Raw genomic sequence first — 21768 nt, forward strand, 5'->3', positions numbered from 1 at the left:
GCACTACCCCAAAAGCAAACTTATATTTGTGTGGCAAAATGATAGACTGTTCACACTAGTAGGATAGTGTTATAATTCAGGTAGTATTGCCACCACTCGAGTCTGGCGCAAGATTACCAAAAAAAAAAAAAAAAAAAAAAAAAAAAAAAAAACTTGTTTTTTAGAGCATTTAGATTTCAGAATCTCAGATAAGGGGTTGTAGACTTGTATATCAGTTTGGAATGCTTCCACTGCAAGTAACAAAAAACACATCTCAGTGCTTTAAACATAAGAGCTTTTACTGTTTACTAAACCAGTTGTCAAAGGTCTCAAATTTGATAGCTCCTTGTCATCAAACCTATGATTTTATATAATTCTGTCCTCCCTTCCTTAATGTGCAGCCTTTCTTCATCATGTCTGTCACCTCATAGTCACAAGATGGCTGCAGCATCTCCAGCTTCTCATTATTACATTGATCTTATAAAGAGGGAGGAAAGGGAAAGGATAAAAAGGCTTTCTCTGAGAGAAGCCCTGTCTTGTACTGAGAAGGAAGCTCTCCATCATGCTTCCCTTTATGTATAATTGTCCAAAACAGGGATGCCCAGGTTTCTCAGCCTCAGTACTATTGACATTTTGGGCTGGATAATTCTTTGTTGTGGGGAACTGTCCCTTCCATTGTAGGATGTTTATTTTAACAGCATCCCTGGCCTCTACCCACTAAATGCCGGTAGCATTCCTCCGGTTGTGATAACCAACCATGACTTCATCCTCAGTTGAGAACCACTACCTTAGGCCAGAGGAATAGATTATCTGGACTGGTGTAGGTCAGTCATGATTCATCTCCCAGGCCTGGGGAAGAAGGGAAGGGAACTTTCCTTCCTAAATTCAAAAGATTTTCACAGGCTACAAAATCTGGATTCTGTTAGGATAAGTGATAAAATGGCTGTTGGGTAATCCACCAGTGTCAGTCACATGAAGAAAACAACTCGGATCAATAAAACCAAAGGTGGTAAAGGCCAGGCATGGTGGCTATCACCTATAATCCCAACACTTTGGGAGATCAAAGCGGGAGGGTTGTTTGAGCCCAGGAGGTCAAGGCTGCGGTGAGCTGTGTTCGTGCCAATGCACTCCATCCTGGGCAACACATGAGATCCTGTCTGAAAAAAAATAAAAATGAATATAAATAAATAAAAACAAAGGTGGCTTTTTTGTGGGAGAAGTAGGGGCAGGGACTAATAAAGTAGGTAAGTCTCAAGCAAGAACTGAACAAGAAAATAAAAAGAGGGAAAAAAAAGTGACACACAAAAAAATTAAGGATTAAAAGGGAGATTTAATTACAAATGCAATACAGATATTTAAAAATCATAAGAGGCTTCTAATCCGTTTTAGTGTCTGATCTTAGGGTTTATAACCTTATTTCTTGTAACTGAAGAAAACTTTGAAAAGTGCTAATTTAGTATTGTTTTCACTCCACCTTGTTGCAATGTTTTCTTTTAGGCTGATTCCATTAAAAATGGCGTCCAGCTTCTTTCCAGAGCCTATACTATTGATCCTAGCAACCCTATGGTATTGAACCACTTGGCAAATCACTTTTTCTTCAAAAAGGTAGAAATCATTTATTTTTAAATTCTGATTTTTGTTTTTCTATACTGCAATCGATATTTTATTTCTTTTTTAAACTTGGAAAGAAATTTGAAAATGTCGGATTTTCCCCCCCCCTCCAAATTATAGAGTTTGTTGTATTAGTTACGTGGGGGTACATACGTTTGTTTATTCATTTATTTGCTTAATATTTATTGACCCCTATGTACTGTACCCAACACTGTGGTGGTGATGCGGAGATGAGTAAAACATGGTTTCTGTACTCAAGGAGTTCAGTTTCATAGAAAAAGCAGCCATCTAAACAAATGTAAGTGAGAAATGAGGAAGTGGTCAGGTGGCTAAGGTGAATTTTCACCAAGGCTGCAGAGCTTTTGAACTAGGTTTTTAGGAAGAGGTCACTAGAGAGTTGAAAAAGGAAAGACACACAAATATATGAAATAGTATATAATATTTTTATGGTAGGCAGTGCTTTGGATTCAGATAGTGGAGCATTTGTGTAATATCAGAATTTGGACATACTGTGTAGGGAACAAGGAGTCACTGACGTTTTTGTTTATTTTGCATGTTGATCATGTTGTATTTTTTAAGTTGCCACTAATTCTGTAGAAGCAGTGGTATTTTAGATTTCTTAAAATACTAAATCTACTGAGATTAGTGGCTCACGCCTGTAATCCCAGCACTTTGAGAGGCTGACGTGGGAGGATTGCTTGAGCCCAGGATTTCAAGACCAGCACTGGCAACATAGTGAGCCCTCATCTCCACAAAAAATTTTAAAAATTAGCTGGACATGGTGGCACATACCTGTAGTCTCAGTTACTCAGAAGGCTGAGGTGGGAGGATCACTTGAGCCTGGGAGGTCGTGGCTGCAGTGAGCCATGGTGGCACCATTGCACTACAGCCTATGCGACAGAGTGAGACCCTGTCTCAAAAAAAAAAAAAGTGCATTTTATGAATTTACTTATGTAATCTTCCCAGTAATTCTATGATGTAGGTAATCTTATTCCCATTTTGTGGATGGGTAGATTGAGGAAGAGTTAATAGTCTAAAGTCAATAATTCACTATGAAAGGAGCGTATGTTTCTACAGCCAGAGAGAGTAAAGCACTGTGGTTAATAGCTTTGTGACCTTAGACTAACCACAGTGCTTTATTCTCTGGCTGTAGAAACATACTACCCTTTCATAGTGAATTATTGATTAGGCTATAACTGTTATAGCACTGAAAGGCAATTATTTATGGAGAAGATGGAAATGTATCTTACAGGTAAATGAAATGTTAGTCTAAGATAAAACAGCTATGCAATTGAGTTCACTCAGTTGACTTTCTGATCTTCGTTCAGGATTATAGTAAAGTCCAGCATCTGGCCCTCCATGCATTCCATAATACAGAAGTGGAAGCTATGCAAGCAGAGAGCTGCTATCAGCTAGCTAGATCATTCCATGTTCAGGTAATTTTTTAACTTCTCTAAATGTCTAATCTTTTTACTTACGATGTTTTAAGTCTTTCCAATACTTTTGTTCATATTGGTCTTGTTTTATTTTCATTCTTTAGGAAGATTATGACCAAGCTTTTCAGTACTATTATCAAGCCACACAGTTTGCCTCTTCCTCTTTTGTGCTCCCGTTTTTTGGTTTGGGACAAATGTATATTTATCGAGGTGACAAAGAAAATGCATCTCAATGCTTTGAGAAGGTTTTGAAAGCTTATCCTAATAATTATGAAACTATGAAAATTCTTGGCTCTCTGTATGCTGCCTCAGAAGATCAAGAAAAACGAGATATTGCCAAGGTACGTCTTTTTTTTAAAGTCTTAGCTGTTTACTGTTAGTTATCCCAAAACTTCCATTTCTCATTTCCTGTTATTGCTAGTAGAAATATGATATAAACAGTTTTGTTAGCTGAGCTTGTTCCAGTTTAGATAACAAACAATGGACTTATTAAACAAACTTAAATAGCCCCCACTTTTAATTTTGACAACCTATTCGTGGAATACTTCAGCTTAACAATCTCTTTTATCCCAGGGCCATTTGAAGAAGGTCACAGAACAGTATCCCGATGATGTGGAAGCTTGGATTGAATTGGCACAAATCTTGGAACAGACTGATATACAGGTGTTTGAGTAATGCTTTTTAATCTCCCATATGATGTGTTTTTTGTAAGCCTGGTGTAGTGTTTCTCTTCCACTTATACCTTTTTCTGTCAATCATGAATATACAGGGTGCCCTTTCAGCCTATGGAACAGCAACACGAATCCTGCAGGAGAAAGTGCAGGCCGATGTCCCCCCAGAGATTCTCAATAATGTGGGTGCCCTCCATTTTAGACTTGGAAACCTAGGGGAGGCTAAGGTAGGAAAATAGAAATATTTCCTTCTTTTATACTGAATCAAGTTGAATGCACGGCTTTTTAAAAAGTGTATAAACTAAGTCTTTTAACAGTGTGATTTTTCTTTCTCATAGAAATACTTTTTGGCATCATTGGACCGTGCAAAAGCAGAAGCGGAACATGATGAGCATTACTATAACGCCATTTCCGTGACCACATCATACAACCTTGCCAGGCTATATGAGGCAATGTGTGAATTCCATGAAGCAGAAAAACTGTATAAAAACATCTTACGCGAACATCCTAATTATGTTGACTGTAAGAATTTTAAACTTCTTTATGTAATGAAATCCCTTCATTCCCACAAAAGCAGCAAAAATTTAGCCTGAAAAAAAATTTAGATTTGATAGTCAGAAATTTTTAAGGTTCTGATGTCCCCATTTCTCCAGGGCAGATTTGTGGCCTTAAAACAAAGGTGCAGCTTTACTTACATTTGTGCTATAAATAAGCGACTAAAACCAACTGGACCATATTTCAATGACTACACTATCTTCAGTGGGTCAACTACCTTTGTTAGGCTTTTAGCAACTCTTTGGCATATTTGATAATGCATTTACCTTTGAAACATCCTGTTTTGATTTCATATGAACATTTTTGCAATGTTTATAGAGAAAGAGAAGTGCTTTTCCTTGAAATAATTATTACTAAAATGTCCTAATTTGAGTTTTGCAACCTATACATTGTAAAATATGGAAAGCTTTTAATTAAAAAATAATTTAGGCCTGGCATAGTGGCTCATGCCTGGAATCCCAGCACTTTGGGAGGCCAAGGCAGGGGGATCGCTTGAGTCCAGGAGTTCGAGACCAACCTAAGCAACCCCAATAGCGAGATCCTATCTTTATATTTTAAATAATAATAATTTACATAGGGTACTTAATTTTATTTGTGTGTATGAGGGTTTTGTTTTTGTTTTTGTACTTTCTTTAAAAAGAACCTAAAGCATGATGTTTTGACTCTAGTAAATCAGGAGCTTTGTGTGTGTGTGTGTGTGTGTGTGTGTGTGTATGTGTGTGTGTGTGAGATGGAGTCTTGCTCTGTCACCCAGGCTGGAGTGCAATGTCACAGTCTCGGCTTACTGCAATCTCTGCCTCCCGGGTTGGTGCGATTCTCCTGCCTCAGCCTCCCGAGTAATTGGGATTACAGGGGCCCACCACCATGCCTGACTAATTTTTGTATTTTTAGTAGAGATGGGGTTTTGCCACATTGGTCAGAGTGGTCTCGAACTCCTGACCTCAGGTGATCTGTCCACCAAGGCCTCCCAAAGTGCTGGGAATACAGGCGTGAGCCACCGTGCCCGGCATATCAGGAGCTATTAACTTAGTGCCTGTCATGCTGTTATGGATGCAAAAGTGATTTAAAATAAGCAAGATTTCAGTTGAATGCCAGACTGAATATGAATTGATTTGATAGGCAGTAGTGAACCATTATTGGTATCTTGAGAGAAGTGACATTTCCTAGAGAAAACAACAACTTACATTTGTGTAGCACTTCACTGTTATTTAATGGAAGAACCCCAGTTAGAGCCCAGGTCTTCTAAGTAGTAATACCTATTAATCAGACTTTCACTATTTTGCCATATTACAAGCAGCTTTTTTTAAAAAAGGTAACTGACAATGGTGTGCATTGGAGGGAAATTAGAAATGGGCCAGTTCCAAGCTTTTTAAATAACTTAGCTTGAGATAAGGACTTAGACCAGGGAACTAGAATTGGGAGTGGAGTGGCAGAGGTGAGTCTTAGATTTCAGACAGTAAGTCTAGTTGGTGACAAAATTATTCTTTAACTTGTTGGATTGATGATTGATTATTGACCTTTGGGACTTTTATGTTTCTTGTATGGCTGTATTAATGAAAAAAATTTGTTTCAAAAGTACGACTTTAAAATTATGATATTTTATAGCTAATATTTGGGATATAAAAACTTTTAAATATGTTTTCAGGCTATTTGCGCCTAGGAGCCATGGCTAGAGACAAAGGAAACTTTTATGAGGCTTCAGATTGGTTTAAGGAAGCTCTTCAGATTAATCAGGTTGGTAATATTAACTCTTAGGTTTGAGAAGTAATTATTTTCACTTTTCCTTCCCCATAAGTCAGTTTTTCCTTTTAATGGCTACATCTTCCTGGTTTTGTCATCTTTTTGTTTTGTTTTGTTTTGTTTTCATTCACTCATTAGATACTAAAGAATGTATTAGGTTGCATTATTAATCATGTTATAAATAGGGACCATGTTTTTTATATAAATCTTTCCTATTGTCTTCCTTGTTCCTTATTCCCTTCCCCCATCCTGTCCCTTCACTCCACTTCAACAAATGTGACCTGGCTCCTGTGTTTACTCTAGTTTACTTCACTTTCAGTTTAGTTAGTACCATATGAGAGAACTTTATAGAATCATAGTATCTTAGGATTTTGGATGGAACCATAGAGGTCATCTAAACGTTTTGAGGGCCCACAAAAAGAAATAGATTTCACATCATAGCCTAGTACACACAAATGTATATGTAGACAAACAACTGAAATGAAAGTTTCACAAATCATTATTTGCTTTTGCCAATGGACGACACACTGATATTTTTACTTTATTCCATTCTGTTGCATTTGCTATGTAGATAACTAAATACTAACTAAATTGATTTTACAACTCACTAATGGGTATCAACTCTCAGTTTGAAAACCACTGTTATGTGGGGGTCTACAACAAGAAGTGTGTATTTTCAAACAATTTTTTAATGATTTAACAATTTTTGTAAATCATTTTCAGGCTTCTGCAGCTGTAGATTCTCATTGTGAATCCCTTGCTTGCTCATGCATAAGTGTATTTGCAATACCAAATATACAGGTTTAGTGTTTTTGCCTGTTAGTGATGGTTTCACATGTGTAACGTTTTGGTTGAGATTTTAAGTGGTGGACGAGTACTATGGATGTGAATGTGGGGAAGTAATTTTAATCTTATGTAATTGGTCACAAGGCCTAATTTGCAGTAAGTATTGCTGTTTTATTTAACAATGCCTTGTTGCTTTGTATGCATTAACGTTTGGATGTAAAGATTGTGTGTCTATCCAACGGGGAGCCACAGTATTTAAATTGACCAACCTAAAGTTACAACTACTTTGAGGTGGCCAAATGCAAACTGAAAGCCTTAATTAAAGTGGTGTAATTTTGTATAACTTAGCATCAGTAGTTCAATAAATTTGGATTGCCATGCAAAAAAAAAAAAAGAAACAAAAGAAAGAAAACCACTGTCATAATATAGCTTGTAAACCTCTTCAGTAATCAGCTGTTGTGGGAAGATGATTGATCTCTCTCAAACTAAACTGCAGATTTTCCTTCTTCATATATGTATGTTTCAGGATCATCCAGATGCTTGGTCTTTGATTGGCAATCTTCATTTGGCAAAACAAGAATGGGGTCCTGGACAGAAGAAGTTTGAGAGGATATTAAAACAGCCATCCACACAGAGTGACACCTATTCTATGCTAGCTCTTGGCAACGTGTGGCTCCAAACTTTACATCAGCCCACCCGAGATCGAGAAAAGGTAATCTCTTTTTGTCCTTTTAAACAAAACTGATACTCTACTTTCTTGTTTGACTCTTTTTTAAGAGTGCTTGTTTCTATAGGAAAAGCGTCATCAAGATCGTGCTCTGGCCATCTACAAACAAGTACTCAGAAATGATGCAAAGAATCTGTATGCTGCCAATGGCATAGGTAATTATAAAACTTGAGTACCTGTAACAATTTGTTTTAAATGAATACTTTCAGAGGAATGTTTGTAAATCAGAATTTTTCTTAAAATGTGATCAATGTAGTTGTTTTAAAATATAATTTTTAGTTGTTTTTCTGGCTCCAATTAGAAAATTCTTAAGCGTGAACCTTTTTATATCTTTAGGAGCTGTTTTGGCCCACAAAGGATATTTTCGTGAAGCTCGTGATGTATTTGCCCAAGTAAGAGAGGCAACAGCAGATATTAGTGATGTGTGGTTGAACTTAGCACACATCTATGTGGAGCAAAAGCAGTACATCAGCGCCGTTCAGATGGTAATAGCTTCTCTTTCAAAATATTTTTATATCTTGTTCATTGTTGAGCAGATATTTTCTTAGCCATTCTGGCCCTGTCATGGAACTGCATGCTATCTCTTGTGATATTGTGTCTATTTAGAGATTTATAATTATATAATGCTAAGGCCAGGCTTTGGTATCCAGACAGAGATGGGAGTCCTGGTTCCACCATTAATTACATGCCTCAGGCAAGGGACATCCCTTCTGAGCCAGTTTTCCTATCTATAAAATGGAGATAATTGTACCCTAACTTCATAGAATTGTGTGAGGATCCAGTATGAAAACTACTTGGCACTAGCATGCCTAGCATATTAGTAATACCCAGTAAGTAGTAGGATTTAATATTCATTTGTATATTCAGTTTCTGAAACTGAACTGTGAGTTTCAGAAAGGTTAAATGACTTATTCAAAAGAAAACAGGCCAGGCATGGTGGCTTACACCTGTAATCCCAGCACTTTGGGAGGTCGAGGTGGTCGAGGCGGATGGATGATGAGGTCAGGAGTTCAAGACCAGCCTGGCCAACTTGGTGAAACCCTGTCTACTAAAAATACAAAAATTAGCTGGGCATGGTAGCACGTGCCTGTAATCCCAGCTACTGGGGAGACTGAAGCAGGAGAATTGCTTGAACCAGGGAGGCGGAGGTTGCAGTAAGCCGAGATCGCACCACTGCACTCCAGCCTGGGTAACAAAGCAAGACTCTGTCTCGGGGAAAAAAAAGGAAAAAGAAAACAGGGATAAGATTTAATGACTGTAGGATTTTTTTTATGCTTACATTTGTTGAGTGCTTGAGTTTGAAATAAAAGTCATACTCAGCATCCATAACATTAAGAAGTAAAAAGGATCTTCGGCTCTCTGGGATATATTATGGTCAGAAAGGAAAAGCTTACAAAAAGTAGAAGAAAAGAGCAATCCAGGCTCTGAGAAGTGGTTTACCTTTTTCTAAAATGGGTGGGTTATTATCAGTATTCAGAGTATTGGAAAGTCGATAATCACAGAAACTCACAGAACCCAGATTGTATATGGTAGCTTCAGAGGCTGTGTTTTGTGAGGTTGGCCTTCCTGATCTCCTGAATAATAATGTTGCCTTTTATAAATGCAAATTACTAGGGATATTCAGGAAAAACCTGTCTTAACCATTTTTCATGAAAATGGTCTTACTTATGTATGACAAGAGGTATTCCGTGGTCAAAAAGTGCAATGTTCATGTCACAGTTAACACTAGTATTGTATTGGTTTTACCAAGAAGTTAACAATCAGAACTGTAAGACTCCTTGTGCTCATTGCCAGTAGGTATGTTCTGCCAATTGTTAAGAAAGGCATAGACAGTAAAACCCAAAGGACACAGGTATATGACTTCTAATACCTGTATTAGTATTGCTAAAAATATGAAAAAGACTTTCCAATCTGTTTACCCCTTCTTTCAGTGTTGGTCCACATTTCAAATGGAAAGAAATCATTTCAAGCATCTAGTTTTTCTAATGGTCAGGTTTTTATGTTATCAAAATGTATCCTGATGAATGTCAAAAATCATTCCCCAAATTATTCTTTGAAATTAACCATTCAAAGGGTAAAATACCTTTTTACAGAGCTTTAAAATTGCAGTGCCATTTTGCTACAAAATGAAAATGTCATGTATTCTTTGTTGTGTTTTAATTAACTTTTTTCTTTTTTTGTAGTATGAAAACTGCCTCAGAAAGTTCTATAAGCACCAAAACACTGAAGTTGTGCTCTATTTGGCACGGGCCCTCTTCAAGTGTGGCAAGTTACAGGAATGCAAACAGACTTTGCTAAAGGTAAAAAGGAGACTATTATTCCCATCCATTTCTGTGCTACATTGTATTTTGTAATTCTTTGTTATGCATGTTCACATACCTACTACTTAATAATACTCTGCTGTCTAAAATCCTTTTCATGTCACTTGACCATATGAAATATTTATTTTTTATTCACAGGCTAGACATGTGGCACCCAGTGATACAGTTCTTATGTTTAATGTGGCCTTGGTCCTACAAAGATTAGCTACCTCTGTCCTGAAAGATGAAAAAAGTAATCTGAAGGAAGTACTTAATGCTGTGAAAGAACTGGAGCTTGCACATAGGTAAAGATTTTGTAGAAACAGCCTATTAAATGCTTTGTTTGGACTATGACCATACCATCTTGAACGCTCCCGATTTTGTCTGAAATGCTTTATTTGTTTAAAACTGTTTGTCTCAAGCTGCTGAAAATCACTTACTTCTAAAGGTGGTCTATTGGAATCATTCCAGCAATAGTTAAGCCAAAGCAGACAGCTGATGCCACCAGGTGGTGCCAAACTATAGTCAGGATCCTGCCAGATTTGGATCTTGTAGCTCAACCTGTAGGACTGGCTGGCTAGCTTTGCAAACTTGCCATAGATTTTTCATTAATCTGACAGTAATGTGACCCAGCATTTTACACATGTGAAATTTTTTAGACACTTAACGTTGGTTTTCCATTTTACACCAATGTGTCTTTTAATGGGATGTTGATTTTCATTGAACTAGGATTCAGGTTTTACCTCTTAAATAATGCTTAATAGTTTTATTCAGTTCAGCTCAAAATTTATTTAACCATATAGTATTTATATGGTGATTCAGTGTGTGGTGAAATTAAAACCTGTCATCTCTTCAGGTTTTGTCCAACTTTATTTGTATTCTTATTTAACAATTCTTGCCTTGCCTGGTAAATTATAAGTGCTTCCATGGCCTGAGCCCCCTAACCTCCATCCTGACATATTCAGTAAATTTCATGTTTAATAAATAGTCGTTGCTTGAATTGATTTGTGGTTATTTGTGAATTTACTGATAATATTAAATATAACTTAGACCATCTTGATGAACGTGTCTATTAAATGTAATAAGTGGCATAAATTTGTGTAAATCAGTTAATATGCAAGCCTATTCTCAGATTTTGTAGAACAGATTGATTTTTTTAAGGGCTTTATTTCATTACAATCTCTTTTTTTTTAAAGTAAAGTATTTTTTCTTTTCATCTAGATACTTCAGTTATTTGAGTAAAGTGGGAGATAAAATGAGATTTGATTTGGCCCTTGCTGCTACAGAAGCCAGGTAATGTTACTATTTATGGAAGGTGACTTTGGGTGAGGCAGTGAAGTTTGTGTGGGCTGGTAAAGTGACACAGTAGGGAACAGAGGTTCCTGACCTTCCACAGGTCAGTCTTTCACACTTCTCTTGGGGACTTTCTAATCTTTACCAGGATTTTTTCCTTTCAGGGAACTGGGCAAATTGCCTTAGAACAAGTACTTGAGTTGTGGGGGAAATACTTTTCTATTTTACTTATGTCAACTGTGTCAGCCTAGTCAAGATAAAATTCACGACTCTGAGTTATATGGAAAGATAATGTTGGAAATCTTTTTAGCTGTGCTTTCAGAGGATATTTATAGTTTGGAAACTTAACATAGTTGGCAGTATTGGCTTATAATAAACTAAGTTAATTTTGCTAATTAAGACTTCATACTTTGGTATAGTGCGGGATGTGTAATGCAAAAAATAAATTATTATTTTTGACTGGGTGCAGTGGCTCACGCCTGTAATCCCAGCACTTTGGGAGGCCGAGGTGGGCAGATCACCTGAGGTCAGGAGTTGAAGGGCAGCGTGACCAACATGGAGAAACCCCGTCTCTACTAAAAATACAAAATTAGCCAGGCGTGGTGGTGTACACCTGTATTCCCAGCTACTCAGGAGGCTGAGGTAGGAGAATCGCTTGAACCCGGGAGGCAGAGGTTGCGGTGAGCCAAGATAGCACCATTGCACTCTAGCCTGGGCAACAAGAGCAAAACTCCGTCTCAAAAAAAAAACAAGAAAAAAACATTTTTTTGAAAAAAAGACTTCACATAGATCAGCTAATGGTCCTGCTTCAGATTTTTTAATTTGTGTAAGGAAAATAGATGTGCTGAGTTTTTCAATATAGTAGTTGCATTCATGTTTCTCTAAACCTGGAATGTTCTAGGCAGTGTTCTGACTTACTGAGCCAGGCCCAGTACCATGTGGCCCGGGCACGCAAACAAGATGAAGAAGAGCGGGAGTTGCGGGCCAAGCAAGAGCAAGAAAAGGAACTGTTAAGGCAGAAACTTCTTAAAGAACAGGTATCTTGTATTTTCCAGTTATACTGGAATTAATTGTGTGCGTGCATACACTTTGTATGTTTAAAAAAAAAGTTCTCTGCCAGGTGTGGTGGCTGACGCCTCTAATCACAACACTTTGGGAAGCTGAGGTGGGTGGAGGGCAGCTCACTTGAGGTCAGGAGTTCAACACTAGCCTGGCCAACATGGTGAAACCCTGTCTCTACTAAAAATACAAAAATTAGCCAGGAGTGGTGGCATACACCTGTAATCCTAGCTACTTGGGAAACTGAGGCAGAAGAATCACTTGAACCTAGGAGGCCAAGGTTGCTGTGAGCCAAGATTGCACCACTGTACTCCAGTCCAGGCAACAGAGTGAGACTCCGTCTCAAAAAAAAAAAAAAAAAAGAAGTCCTCTACTTAGGATGGTAGCCTAATTTTTCATCATAAGAAAATTTTCAGTGGTGTTTCTTTTCTACCATTTTTCCTCATAGGAAGAGAAACGTCTCAGAGAAAAGGAAGAGCAGAAGAAACTTTTGGAACAGCGGGCCCAGTATGTGGAGAAGACCAAAAATATTCTTATGTTTACTGGTGAGACTGAAGCAACAAAAGAGAAGAAAAGAGGTGGTGGTGGAGGACGGGTAAGATATAATTCCTGTTAGCACGAGTGACCTCAGTCTCTGTCTTTTGACTTTGAGAAATGAGGATAATTGGTTAAATTCCTTCTGTACTTACTAGTTTTGACTTCCTCTTTTGTTAAGAGACAGTCTTCCAACACAGAGAATGATTTCAATGGTATCCAGTATTTAGCAATGCATTCCAAGGTTAGCTAAGTATATTTTACCTTGTAGTTGTCTTTTAAATAGTTGATTTTTGCAAAGTTTTAACTGGTTGAGACTTTCACCTCAATTAGAAGTCTTTAAAATATGGGCCTAGCCAAGGACCTTTTCCACGTGACTTAGTAAAAGATCCTTCATTTGGGCCAGACACAGTGACTCATGCCTGTAATCCTAGCACTTTGGGAGGCCGAGGTGGGCAGATCACTTGAGGTTAGGAGTTTGAGACCAGCTTGACCAACATGGTCCATATCTCTACTAAAAAGTACAGAAATTAGCCAGGTATAGTGATGCATGCCTGTAGTCCCAGCTACTTGGGAGGCTGAGGCACAAGAATCACTTGAACCCAAGAGGCAGAGGTTGCAGTGAGCCGAGATTGCCCCACTGCACTCCTACCTGGGCAAAAGAATGAGACTTCATCTCAAAAAAAAAAAAAAAAAAATCCTTCATTGTCAAATGACTGATAGGATATGGCCCCTTTCTGTACCTTAGCATTCTAACCACATTCCACCAACCAGGAAATAACTGACTGTAGGCTTGTTTGGATTTTAGCGTTCTAAGAAGGGAGGAGAGTTTGATGAATTTGTCAATGATGACACTGATGATGACCTACCTATATCCAAAAAGAAGAAGAGAAGAAAGGGTAGTGGCAGTGAACAAGAAGGTGAAGATGAGGAGGGTGGTGAGAGAAAGAAGAAAAAGAGGAGAAGGTAATGTCATCATTAATGTGTTTTAAGTAACCTCGTAAAAGTGGTGAAAGACCTTTTACCTTCTGAATCTTTTGATGTTTAGAATTTATGAACACTTGATCCAAACAGTAAAGCTTTTTGTGCCCCCACTTCCTACTTTAATTCTAAGATAGACCCCAGTACAAAATCCACTGAGTACCTGGGATTTCCATACATCTCCACAGCTTTCCTTCTAAGAGCTACAAGTTAGTCATAATTGCCTTTCTTGTGTCTCTAAATATTTATTGGAAAACATGTGATTTAAAATAAGACCTGGATTGTGTCCACACTAACTGTGCATGTGCAATCTTGGAAAAATCACTAAGCTTCAGTTTCCTCTCTGTTGTTGGTAACAGCAATGCCTACCTCATGGTTTTTGCTCAATGCATAAGATGTGAATGTGTGTGAAAGCACCTGTAAAACCACTCAGTGTTCTGTGCTGTTAAGATCAAGGATGCCCTACCCATTTCTTATGTGGAGGTGCCTCCTAAGCTACTTTGTCCCTCTCTTACTGTGCTATCCTGTCCAGGAACCTCCATTCAGCTATCTTATCTAGACTGCCCTTCCCAACCTTTGGCCGACTGTATTTGGGAAAGAACCTGATAATTCATTAAGACACAGACTTGTGAAATTGAAGCTGTGGTGAGGATATTAGTAGCAGGCCTGGGATCAGTAATTGGGAAAGAAGGAAGAGGAGGGGAAAGATGTTGAAGTCAGGAGCCTGTGTCTTTTCTCATGTTCTCTATCACTCCACCAAGTGCAAGATTCAAATGCAAATTAATGAGACCTCAGCAGTGACTAAATTAATCAGCAGACATTGCATAAATACATCGTTTTACAGATTTCTGAGCCACGTGCAGCAAGAGTAAGTTATATCTTCTGCCCTTGAGGAGTGTACAGTATGATTGAGGACAGCACCCATATATAAGAGGATTCAGAATGAATAATAATTTAATGGCAAAGTAGTCTGCAACTTTATAGGTAGGCTCTTGACAAACTCTCTTGGTGTTCACTATTTAAGACTTCCGAAGGGAGAAGAAGGATCTGATGATGATGAAACAGAAAATGGCCCCAAACAGAAAAAACGACGTCCACCAAGAGCAGAGAAGAAAAAGGCTGTAAGTTTATAGTAGTGTGTTTTTCTGTCCCCTGGTAGACATGAAAGATTGCACTAGAATACATTCTTTCCTTGCAGCTTTCTCAAGCACAAATGCTCGTTTTCAAAGTTCATCAGTGGCTGTTTGATTGTATCATTGTAATGCAAACCCAATTTAACAAGATGGCCTAATGTAAGCGTCTTGACAAATCTGTTATGTTTGCCATTCTTTAGCCCAAGCCAGAACGTCTGCCTCCATCAATGAAGGGAAAAATAAAATCCAAAGCCATAATTTCATCAAGTGATGACTCTTCGGATGAGGATAAACTTAAAATTGCTGACGAAGGGTAGGATATTTTCTCTTTGTAAATTCTTCTCGTGATGTAGATAAATCAAAAGTGATGACTAATCTACCTGTCTATACTAGAAAAATACACTTTTCTTTCTTTTTATTTACAAATAATAAGAGGGGTGGGGACAGACTTGAAAATTGGAGGAAATAGATAACTGGGAGTGTTGCTGTGCCGAAATGTCTTCTCCCCAGCTTCTTAGAATCTGAGAGCTGGAAGAAAGTTTAACTTGTCATTTTGTCCTACTACATCTTTTCTCTCAAAGAAGAAAACCTTTTTTGAAATCTCATTTCTTCATGGATGTTAGCTGAAATTTCCTAGATGACATCCTTCTAAATAAAATGTATCATTTTGCTGCCCTACTGTTGACACACTGAAAGTGTTACAGGTGGCCAAGTCCTGGTCATATGGAGATAGGCTATTTCTTTTTATTTATTTGTTTATTTATTTATTTATTTTTGAGATGGAATTTTGCTCTCATTGCCCAGGCTGGAGTGCAATGGCACGATCTTGGCTCACCACAACCTCCACCTCCTGGGTCCAAGTGATTCTCCTGCCTCAGCCTCCCGAGTAGCTGGGTTTACAGGCATGCGCCACCACACCCGGCTAATTTTGTATTTTTAGTAGAGACAGGGTTTCTCCGTGTTGAGAGATAGTCTGTTTCTTGACTGTTTCCTCCCCTGTTGTGCAGTGGTAAGTCAACAGTACCTGCTCTGTGGAGGACTTATCCTAGACTCCTTCCGCAAGACTCTTCTTTAGTTCATGGCCCACCCAGTGAAGCATAAAATCATTTGTCCTAAACTTGCCCTTCAAGCTCAAGTTGTCCCCCATTTGGATTTCTCAACCAGGTCTCTTAATACTGTACTACACTGTGTTCTTCTGTAGCCATCGTTTTCATTTATTCATTCAACAGACATTTGAACATCCAGTGTGGGATAGAATAAGTGCTGGTAAGACAGAGAGAAAAGATAGGCCCAGAAATTCTCCAAGGAATTTCTGCTTCAGGCAGTGGCGAAGAACAGATAAACCAAAACCATGTTGTAGACTGGGTGCAGTGGCTCACACCTGTAATCCCAGCACTTTGAGAGGCCAAGGTGGGTGGATCACCTGAGGCCAGGAGTTTGAGACCAGCCTGGCTAACATGGCGAAACCCCATCCCTACTAAAAGTACAAAAGTTAACCAGGCATGATGGTGTATGCCTGTAATCCCAGCTACTAGGGAGGTTGAGGGACAAGAATCGCTTGAAACCAGGAGGCAGAGGTTGAAGCAAGCCGTGATGTGATGGTACCACTGCACTCCAGTCTGGGCAACAGAGTGAGACTCTTGTCAAAAACAACAACAAAAAAAAAAACCCCACATTATAGTTGGATTAACGTTATCATGTGAATTTGCATTATTGCTCTCCAGGAACCATACCTAGTCTTGAGTTTGGGTGGTGGTAGGAGTTGTAAGAGATGTTTTTTTCTAAAAGAAAGGGTGTTTGAGTTGAGTCTTAGAAGAATTGGGATTCCTGAGGCAGAGGTTAGCATGTTGAGGAGGCTAAGGCTTCTGGTGGGGATTGGACTCATAGGGTGGTAATCTATAAAGAACCAGATTTGCAGTTCTGGCCAGGTGAGGTGGCTCATGCCTATAATCCCAGCACTTTGGGAGACTGAGGCAGGAGGATCACTTGAGGCCAGAAGTTTGAGACTAGCCTGGGCAACACAGTGAGACTCCATCACTACAGAAATTTTATAAAAACAAAATAAACAAAAACAAAAAAGATTTGCAGTTCCCTTTTTCTCTGAAGGCACCGGCTGACACATCTGGATTGTTTTTCTGTAAAGCACTGTTTAGCCCTTGTCCCCATGGTGTTATCCAGGTCTGTTTAGAGATGTGCATGATCAGTATAATGAAATACATGGTTTTCAAAGACTGAGCACTGTTAAATGTGTTGGCAGAAAGGTCCATTGTGAGATGCTGAGCTGCTTCCAAATCTGTACCTGAAGTCAAGGCCAAGTTTGTTTGAGCCACTTGCATCAATTAAGCTTTGTCCTGACCATCATAAAGTGTGTTTGCTTATTTGGCGAGATGGAATGGAGTGAATTGGATCCCAGGGAAGACCCACAGGTCTTTAATATTTATACAGAAAGAGAGTAATATATTTCACCTCCCTCACTATTCCTAGACCAAACTCTGGGATTCAGTATTCCTTTACTGGAATATCTGTCGTGAAAACCAGAACTAAGGAAGGTGCCAGAGAAGTGTGTCTGCTCCAAAGGAGCGGTCACAGTGGTTAAGGGAATGTTCTTTCCTCAGAGCCTCCAGGAGACCAAGACTCTGAGGGTGCTGCCACCATTCTAAGCATAAGCGTGACTTCCCCTTTCCTTTCACATATCAACTGAGAAGTAGAGGGGAGAGCTTGGGAGCAAAGGCAAATAAACCAAAGGGCCCCTTTAGCCCCAGTTCCCTATCTTGAGCAAGTCTGGTCATGGTGGAGGAGACCTAGTGCAGTAGCAAATCTTAGGACAGGAATAATGACCTCACTCTTCAGGTACCTATTAGCACCGATGGCAATAGGACAGGGAAATATCCTTTGAAACCCTTTTCTGCCTTTGGAAAAGGGTTAATTCTTCAAAGTCTTCAAGCCAGTTGAGATCCTGGATTTCACCTTTGTTGCTGTTAATTTGCTTACAAAGATAAACAAATGTATCCCTTCCTTTTCATAATTTTATATATGAAATTGGGAAATGCTTCATTCTGATTAAAAGTGCCCAGTGAATCACCATCCCGGTTTATATTTTGACTTATAGCTAAAGTGCCTTATCTTTTTTTCCTTTTTAAACCTTTTTGAATTGTGAAATATATCACATTTACAGAATAGTACACAAAACAAGTATCACAAAATGATACCTGTGTAACCACTACTTGGGTCAAGAAATAGAATATTAAATGCCCTTATGTTTTAAAAGTACATTCTCTGCTCATCAAGGCCCCAGTTAGCCAGAATCCTCAGCTTCTAACCAATGATCATCTTTCCCAGACATCCCAGGAACAGCAACAGCAACAGTGACTCAGACGAGGACGAACAGCGAAAGAAACATGCCTCATCAGAGAGTGATTCTGATGAGAACCAGAACAAGTCTGGCAGCGAGGCCGGCAGTCCCCGGAGGCCACGAAGACAGCGGTCAGATCAGGACTCAGACAGTGACCAGCCATCCAGAAAGAGAAGGCCCTCCGGTTCTGAGCAGTCTGACAATGAATCTGTGCAGTCAGGGAGAAGCCGCTCAGGAGTTTCTGAGAACGACTCTCGCCCAGCTTCTCCAAGTGCCGAATCAGACCACGAATCAGAGAGAGGATCTGATAATGAGGGTTCTGGCCAAGGCTCTGGAAATGAATCGGAACCAGAGGGATCCAACAATGAGGCCTCAGATAGAGGCTCAGAACATGGGTCAGATGATAGTGACTAGGTTTCATTTCATCAATAAGCTTCATCTCTGGAGGAAACTTTTTTAATATATGAAAGCTGTGATAAAAATGTTTCAGATGTTTAGTCAATTGTGAAATTTTTCTTCAGGCAATTTTCTTTTCTATCAGTTTGTATATTACTAAGCCCCAAGAGATATTTCCTGTGCTAGAGTCCAATATTTGAGTCTCTTGTACAAATGAGACTATTCTTTGTGGTACAATTCCACCTATCATATGTGAAAACTGCAGTAAAAATAAACCCAGATGCTAAATCATTCCTACAAAGGTTTGACTGAAACTGTGGCAGATGGCTCATCTTCTTTATATGTTCAGCAGCATACTCTTGATTTTTATTGCAATCTTTTACCAAGTGGTGCACAAACTTGGTATTGATGTCTTTATTCCGTTTTGAGTTTAGACTGAGAATGTTTTATTTTCTGAAGGCAGAGATATCTACTGTATAATTGCACCAAAGTACATTTGAAAGGAAGGTTTTCAATAGTGTAATACTGCAGCGATGTAGATAAAATCACAAATATATAATTTGTTAGGTTGAATAAGGTGTGGAAAATGCTTTTCTGTTAGTAGAATGCAAAAACCTACCTAAGCCACGTAATAAATTCTTTTACCAACTTTTATGGGTAATTTTGTGTCTTTTTTGTTTTGATATATTTGTGCATGGCAGTTTAGCAGAAATTATGCAAATATTTGAAAAATCCTACATTAAGCCTCAAGACTTCTATAATTCTTACAGATTTGTGGAGTGTTTATTTTAAAGGTGCAAGAAAACAAAGGTACCAGCATGTATTTTTATTTTCAGTAATTCAGTAATTAACAAGAGTAACATTTTTATGTAGCAGTTTGTAAGAGCTTTAATTATTGTAGTCAACAAGTATTATTAAATGTGCTATATTAGCCATTGAGGTGAGAATGCAGAGATAAAGTTCCCTTCTTGTCTTCAGAAATTGAATAAAGATAAATTTATTGCCCGTGTGACGTGAGAAATAGGGTAATGATGTTTGCACAGGTTGTGGGAGCAAAAAGGAGGTTGGAGGAAGCAGTGAAGACAAGGTTTCTTGAAGGACAGGAGTCCTGAGATGACTCAGCCTGAGCCAGGGCTCCTGCCTGTACCTCAGGATCAGTCTCCCATTTCTTAGTGGAGTTGGTGTCAGCAGGAGCAGGCAGCATAGATAATGGGCCTAGTGCAGTGGCTCGTGCCTGTAATCCCACCATTTTGGGAGGCTGAGGCAGGAAGATTGCTTGAGGCCAGGAGTTTGAGACCCTCCCTGAGCAACCTAGCAAGGCCCAATCTCTACAGAAAAATTTAAAAATTAGCCAGGTGCTGTGGTATGCACCTATAGTCCCAGCTACTTGGGAGGCTGAGGCAAGAGGACTGCTTGAGCCCAGGAGTTCTAGGTTACAGTGAACCGTGATTGTACCATTGCACTCAGCCTGGGTAACAGAGCTGAGAGCAGAGATACTGGAACCCAGGAGTCCAGGACTGGAATCTCACTTCATGACACTAACCAGCCATGTGACTTTGGGCCAGTTACTTCCCCTAGATAGGCCACCTGCCTCATGTAAATCAAACCATTTCTCCACTGTTAATCTTGAAAGCCTCAGTTCAGTGTCACAATTAGAGAATAAGACTTGCATTGTCTTTGATGTTCATTTGGAACTAGACCAAGCACCACAATTAGAGCTATTTAATTAAAAAATAAATTTTGTTGAAATTTACACAAGAAAAAACATTATTCTGAATCCGAAGCTTTAAACTCCTTCCCCACTGGAATTACTTAACAGTCTTTTTAAACAGACTATCCCATTATAGCAAAAGACTATATACCCAACTCAGGAATGTTGTGAGGATGATGAGTTAAGGTAGGTTAAATGATGAACGCACTATAAATTCCCAATAAAATTATGCATGTGATTGAATTGGCTCTGAATATTTGGCACTGTTCATCAAGCTTGGCTCGTTTAGCCTAAGTGGGGACTAGGTCAGTTACTCTTTCACAGGTCATCCTTTAAAAAATTCTTCTTAGTTCCCTTTGAGAAAAATATTTTGAATCTCCAGGAAATGTGATTTTCCTGGAGCTTTTAAAGTATCCCTTGTTTTGGTTCCACTAATGAACAATTTCCATCCCTGGGAGTGTAATTAGCCAAAACAGGCAAGAAAGACCTTTTAAAGGATAATAATATCATCTCCTCAAACTGGAATTTGGAGCCTATGATCAGTGTAGCTTTTGTCACAGGGGTAGTTTCTGATGCTCTGGTCTTTTGGGTGTGTTAGGAAGTATGGGTTGGTGGCAGCGCTTCCTGCAATGGCATTATGGGCCCAGGAAAGGGTATGTGCTACAGGCAAATCAAATACGTCTAGACTGCAGTGCATCCTCCGATTTGGGCCCTAGCAAATCAGACTGCAGCTAGACGCAGAGATTCTCACTTTGGATCAGCCCCTAGTGATAGGAAGGCTGCCCTGGCTCCTAGTTTGACTTTGACACTCACTTGATGTGACAAAATGCTTCACTTCTCAGCCTCAGTATCCGTATCTATAAAATAGGTTGTTTATGATCCTTTTAACATTCTGGAGGCTTTCTCAATTATCTTATTTATTTATTTATTTATTTATTTATTTTTGAGACGGAGTCTTGCTCTGATGCCAGGCTGGAGTGCAGTGGTATGAGCTTGGCTCCCTGCAACCTCCACCTAACTGGGTTCAAGCGATTCTCCTGCCTCAGCCTCCCAAGTAGCTGGGATTACAGGCGCTGGTCACCACGCCTAGCTAATTTCTGTATTTTTAATAGAGACAGGGTTTCGCCATGCAGGCCAGGCTGGTTTTGAACTCCTGACCTCAGGCGATCCGTCCAGCTCAGCCTCCCAAAGTGCCGGGGTTACAGATGTGAGCCACCGCACCCAGCCCAAATAATTTTAAATACAGTGTCTCTACCTCAACTGCATTATTCACTTGAGGTGTTTCTAGTAATTGAAAATCTTTTCTGCTATTTTAAGCCTAATTTCTTATAGACACAGATATATTTTTGCTTATGAAATACATTTATTTGGGCCAGGTGTGGTGGCTCGTGCTGGTAATCCTAGCACTTCGGGAGGCCGAGGTAGGAGGATTACTTGAGGCCAGGAGTTCAAGACCAGCCTGGGCAACAGAATGACACCCTGTCTCATTTTTAAAAAAATACAT

The 21768-nt window shown here is 39.1% G+C and overlaps 1 protein-coding gene across 1 annotated transcript in view; it reads left to right on the forward strand.

Annotated features, from left to right (window-relative positions):
* CTR9 (CTR9, Paf1/RNA polymerase II complex component) overlaps positions 1-19207 on the forward strand; it is a 29033-nt gene extending 9826 nt beyond the window's left edge. Inside the window, exons 7-25 of the mRNA XM_011947647.1 lie at positions 1477-1584; positions 2919-3026; positions 3131-3367; positions 3600-3689; positions 3796-3924; positions 4036-4219; positions 5898-5986; positions 7305-7490; positions 7573-7660; positions 7842-7990; positions 9689-9805; positions 9965-10110; positions 11027-11098; positions 12000-12135; positions 12606-12752; positions 13500-13657; positions 14697-14793; positions 15006-15118; positions 18145-19207. Of these exons, the coding sequence (XP_011803037.1) occupies positions 1477-1584; positions 2919-3026; positions 3131-3367; positions 3600-3689; positions 3796-3924; positions 4036-4219; positions 5898-5986; positions 7305-7490; positions 7573-7660; positions 7842-7990; positions 9689-9805; positions 9965-10110; positions 11027-11098; positions 12000-12135; positions 12606-12752; positions 13500-13657; positions 14697-14793; positions 15006-15118; positions 18145-18571 (2781 nt within the window). The 3' untranslated portion in view covers positions 18572-19207. The remainder of the gene's footprint in view (positions 1-1476; positions 1585-2918; positions 3027-3130; positions 3368-3599; positions 3690-3795; positions 3925-4035; positions 4220-5897; positions 5987-7304; positions 7491-7572; positions 7661-7841; positions 7991-9688; positions 9806-9964; positions 10111-11026; positions 11099-11999; positions 12136-12605; positions 12753-13499; positions 13658-14696; positions 14794-15005; positions 15119-18144) is intronic.
* Positions 19208-21768: the final 2561 nt, after the last annotated feature.

The sequence above is a fragment of the Colobus angolensis genome, unplaced genomic scaffold (genome assembly GCF_000951035.1).
Source record: "Colobus angolensis palliatus isolate OR3802 unplaced genomic scaffold, Cang.pa_1.0 Scaffold269, whole genome shotgun sequence".
In the NCBI taxonomy this organism is placed as follows: domain Eukaryota; kingdom Metazoa; phylum Chordata; class Mammalia; order Primates; family Cercopithecidae; genus Colobus; species Colobus angolensis.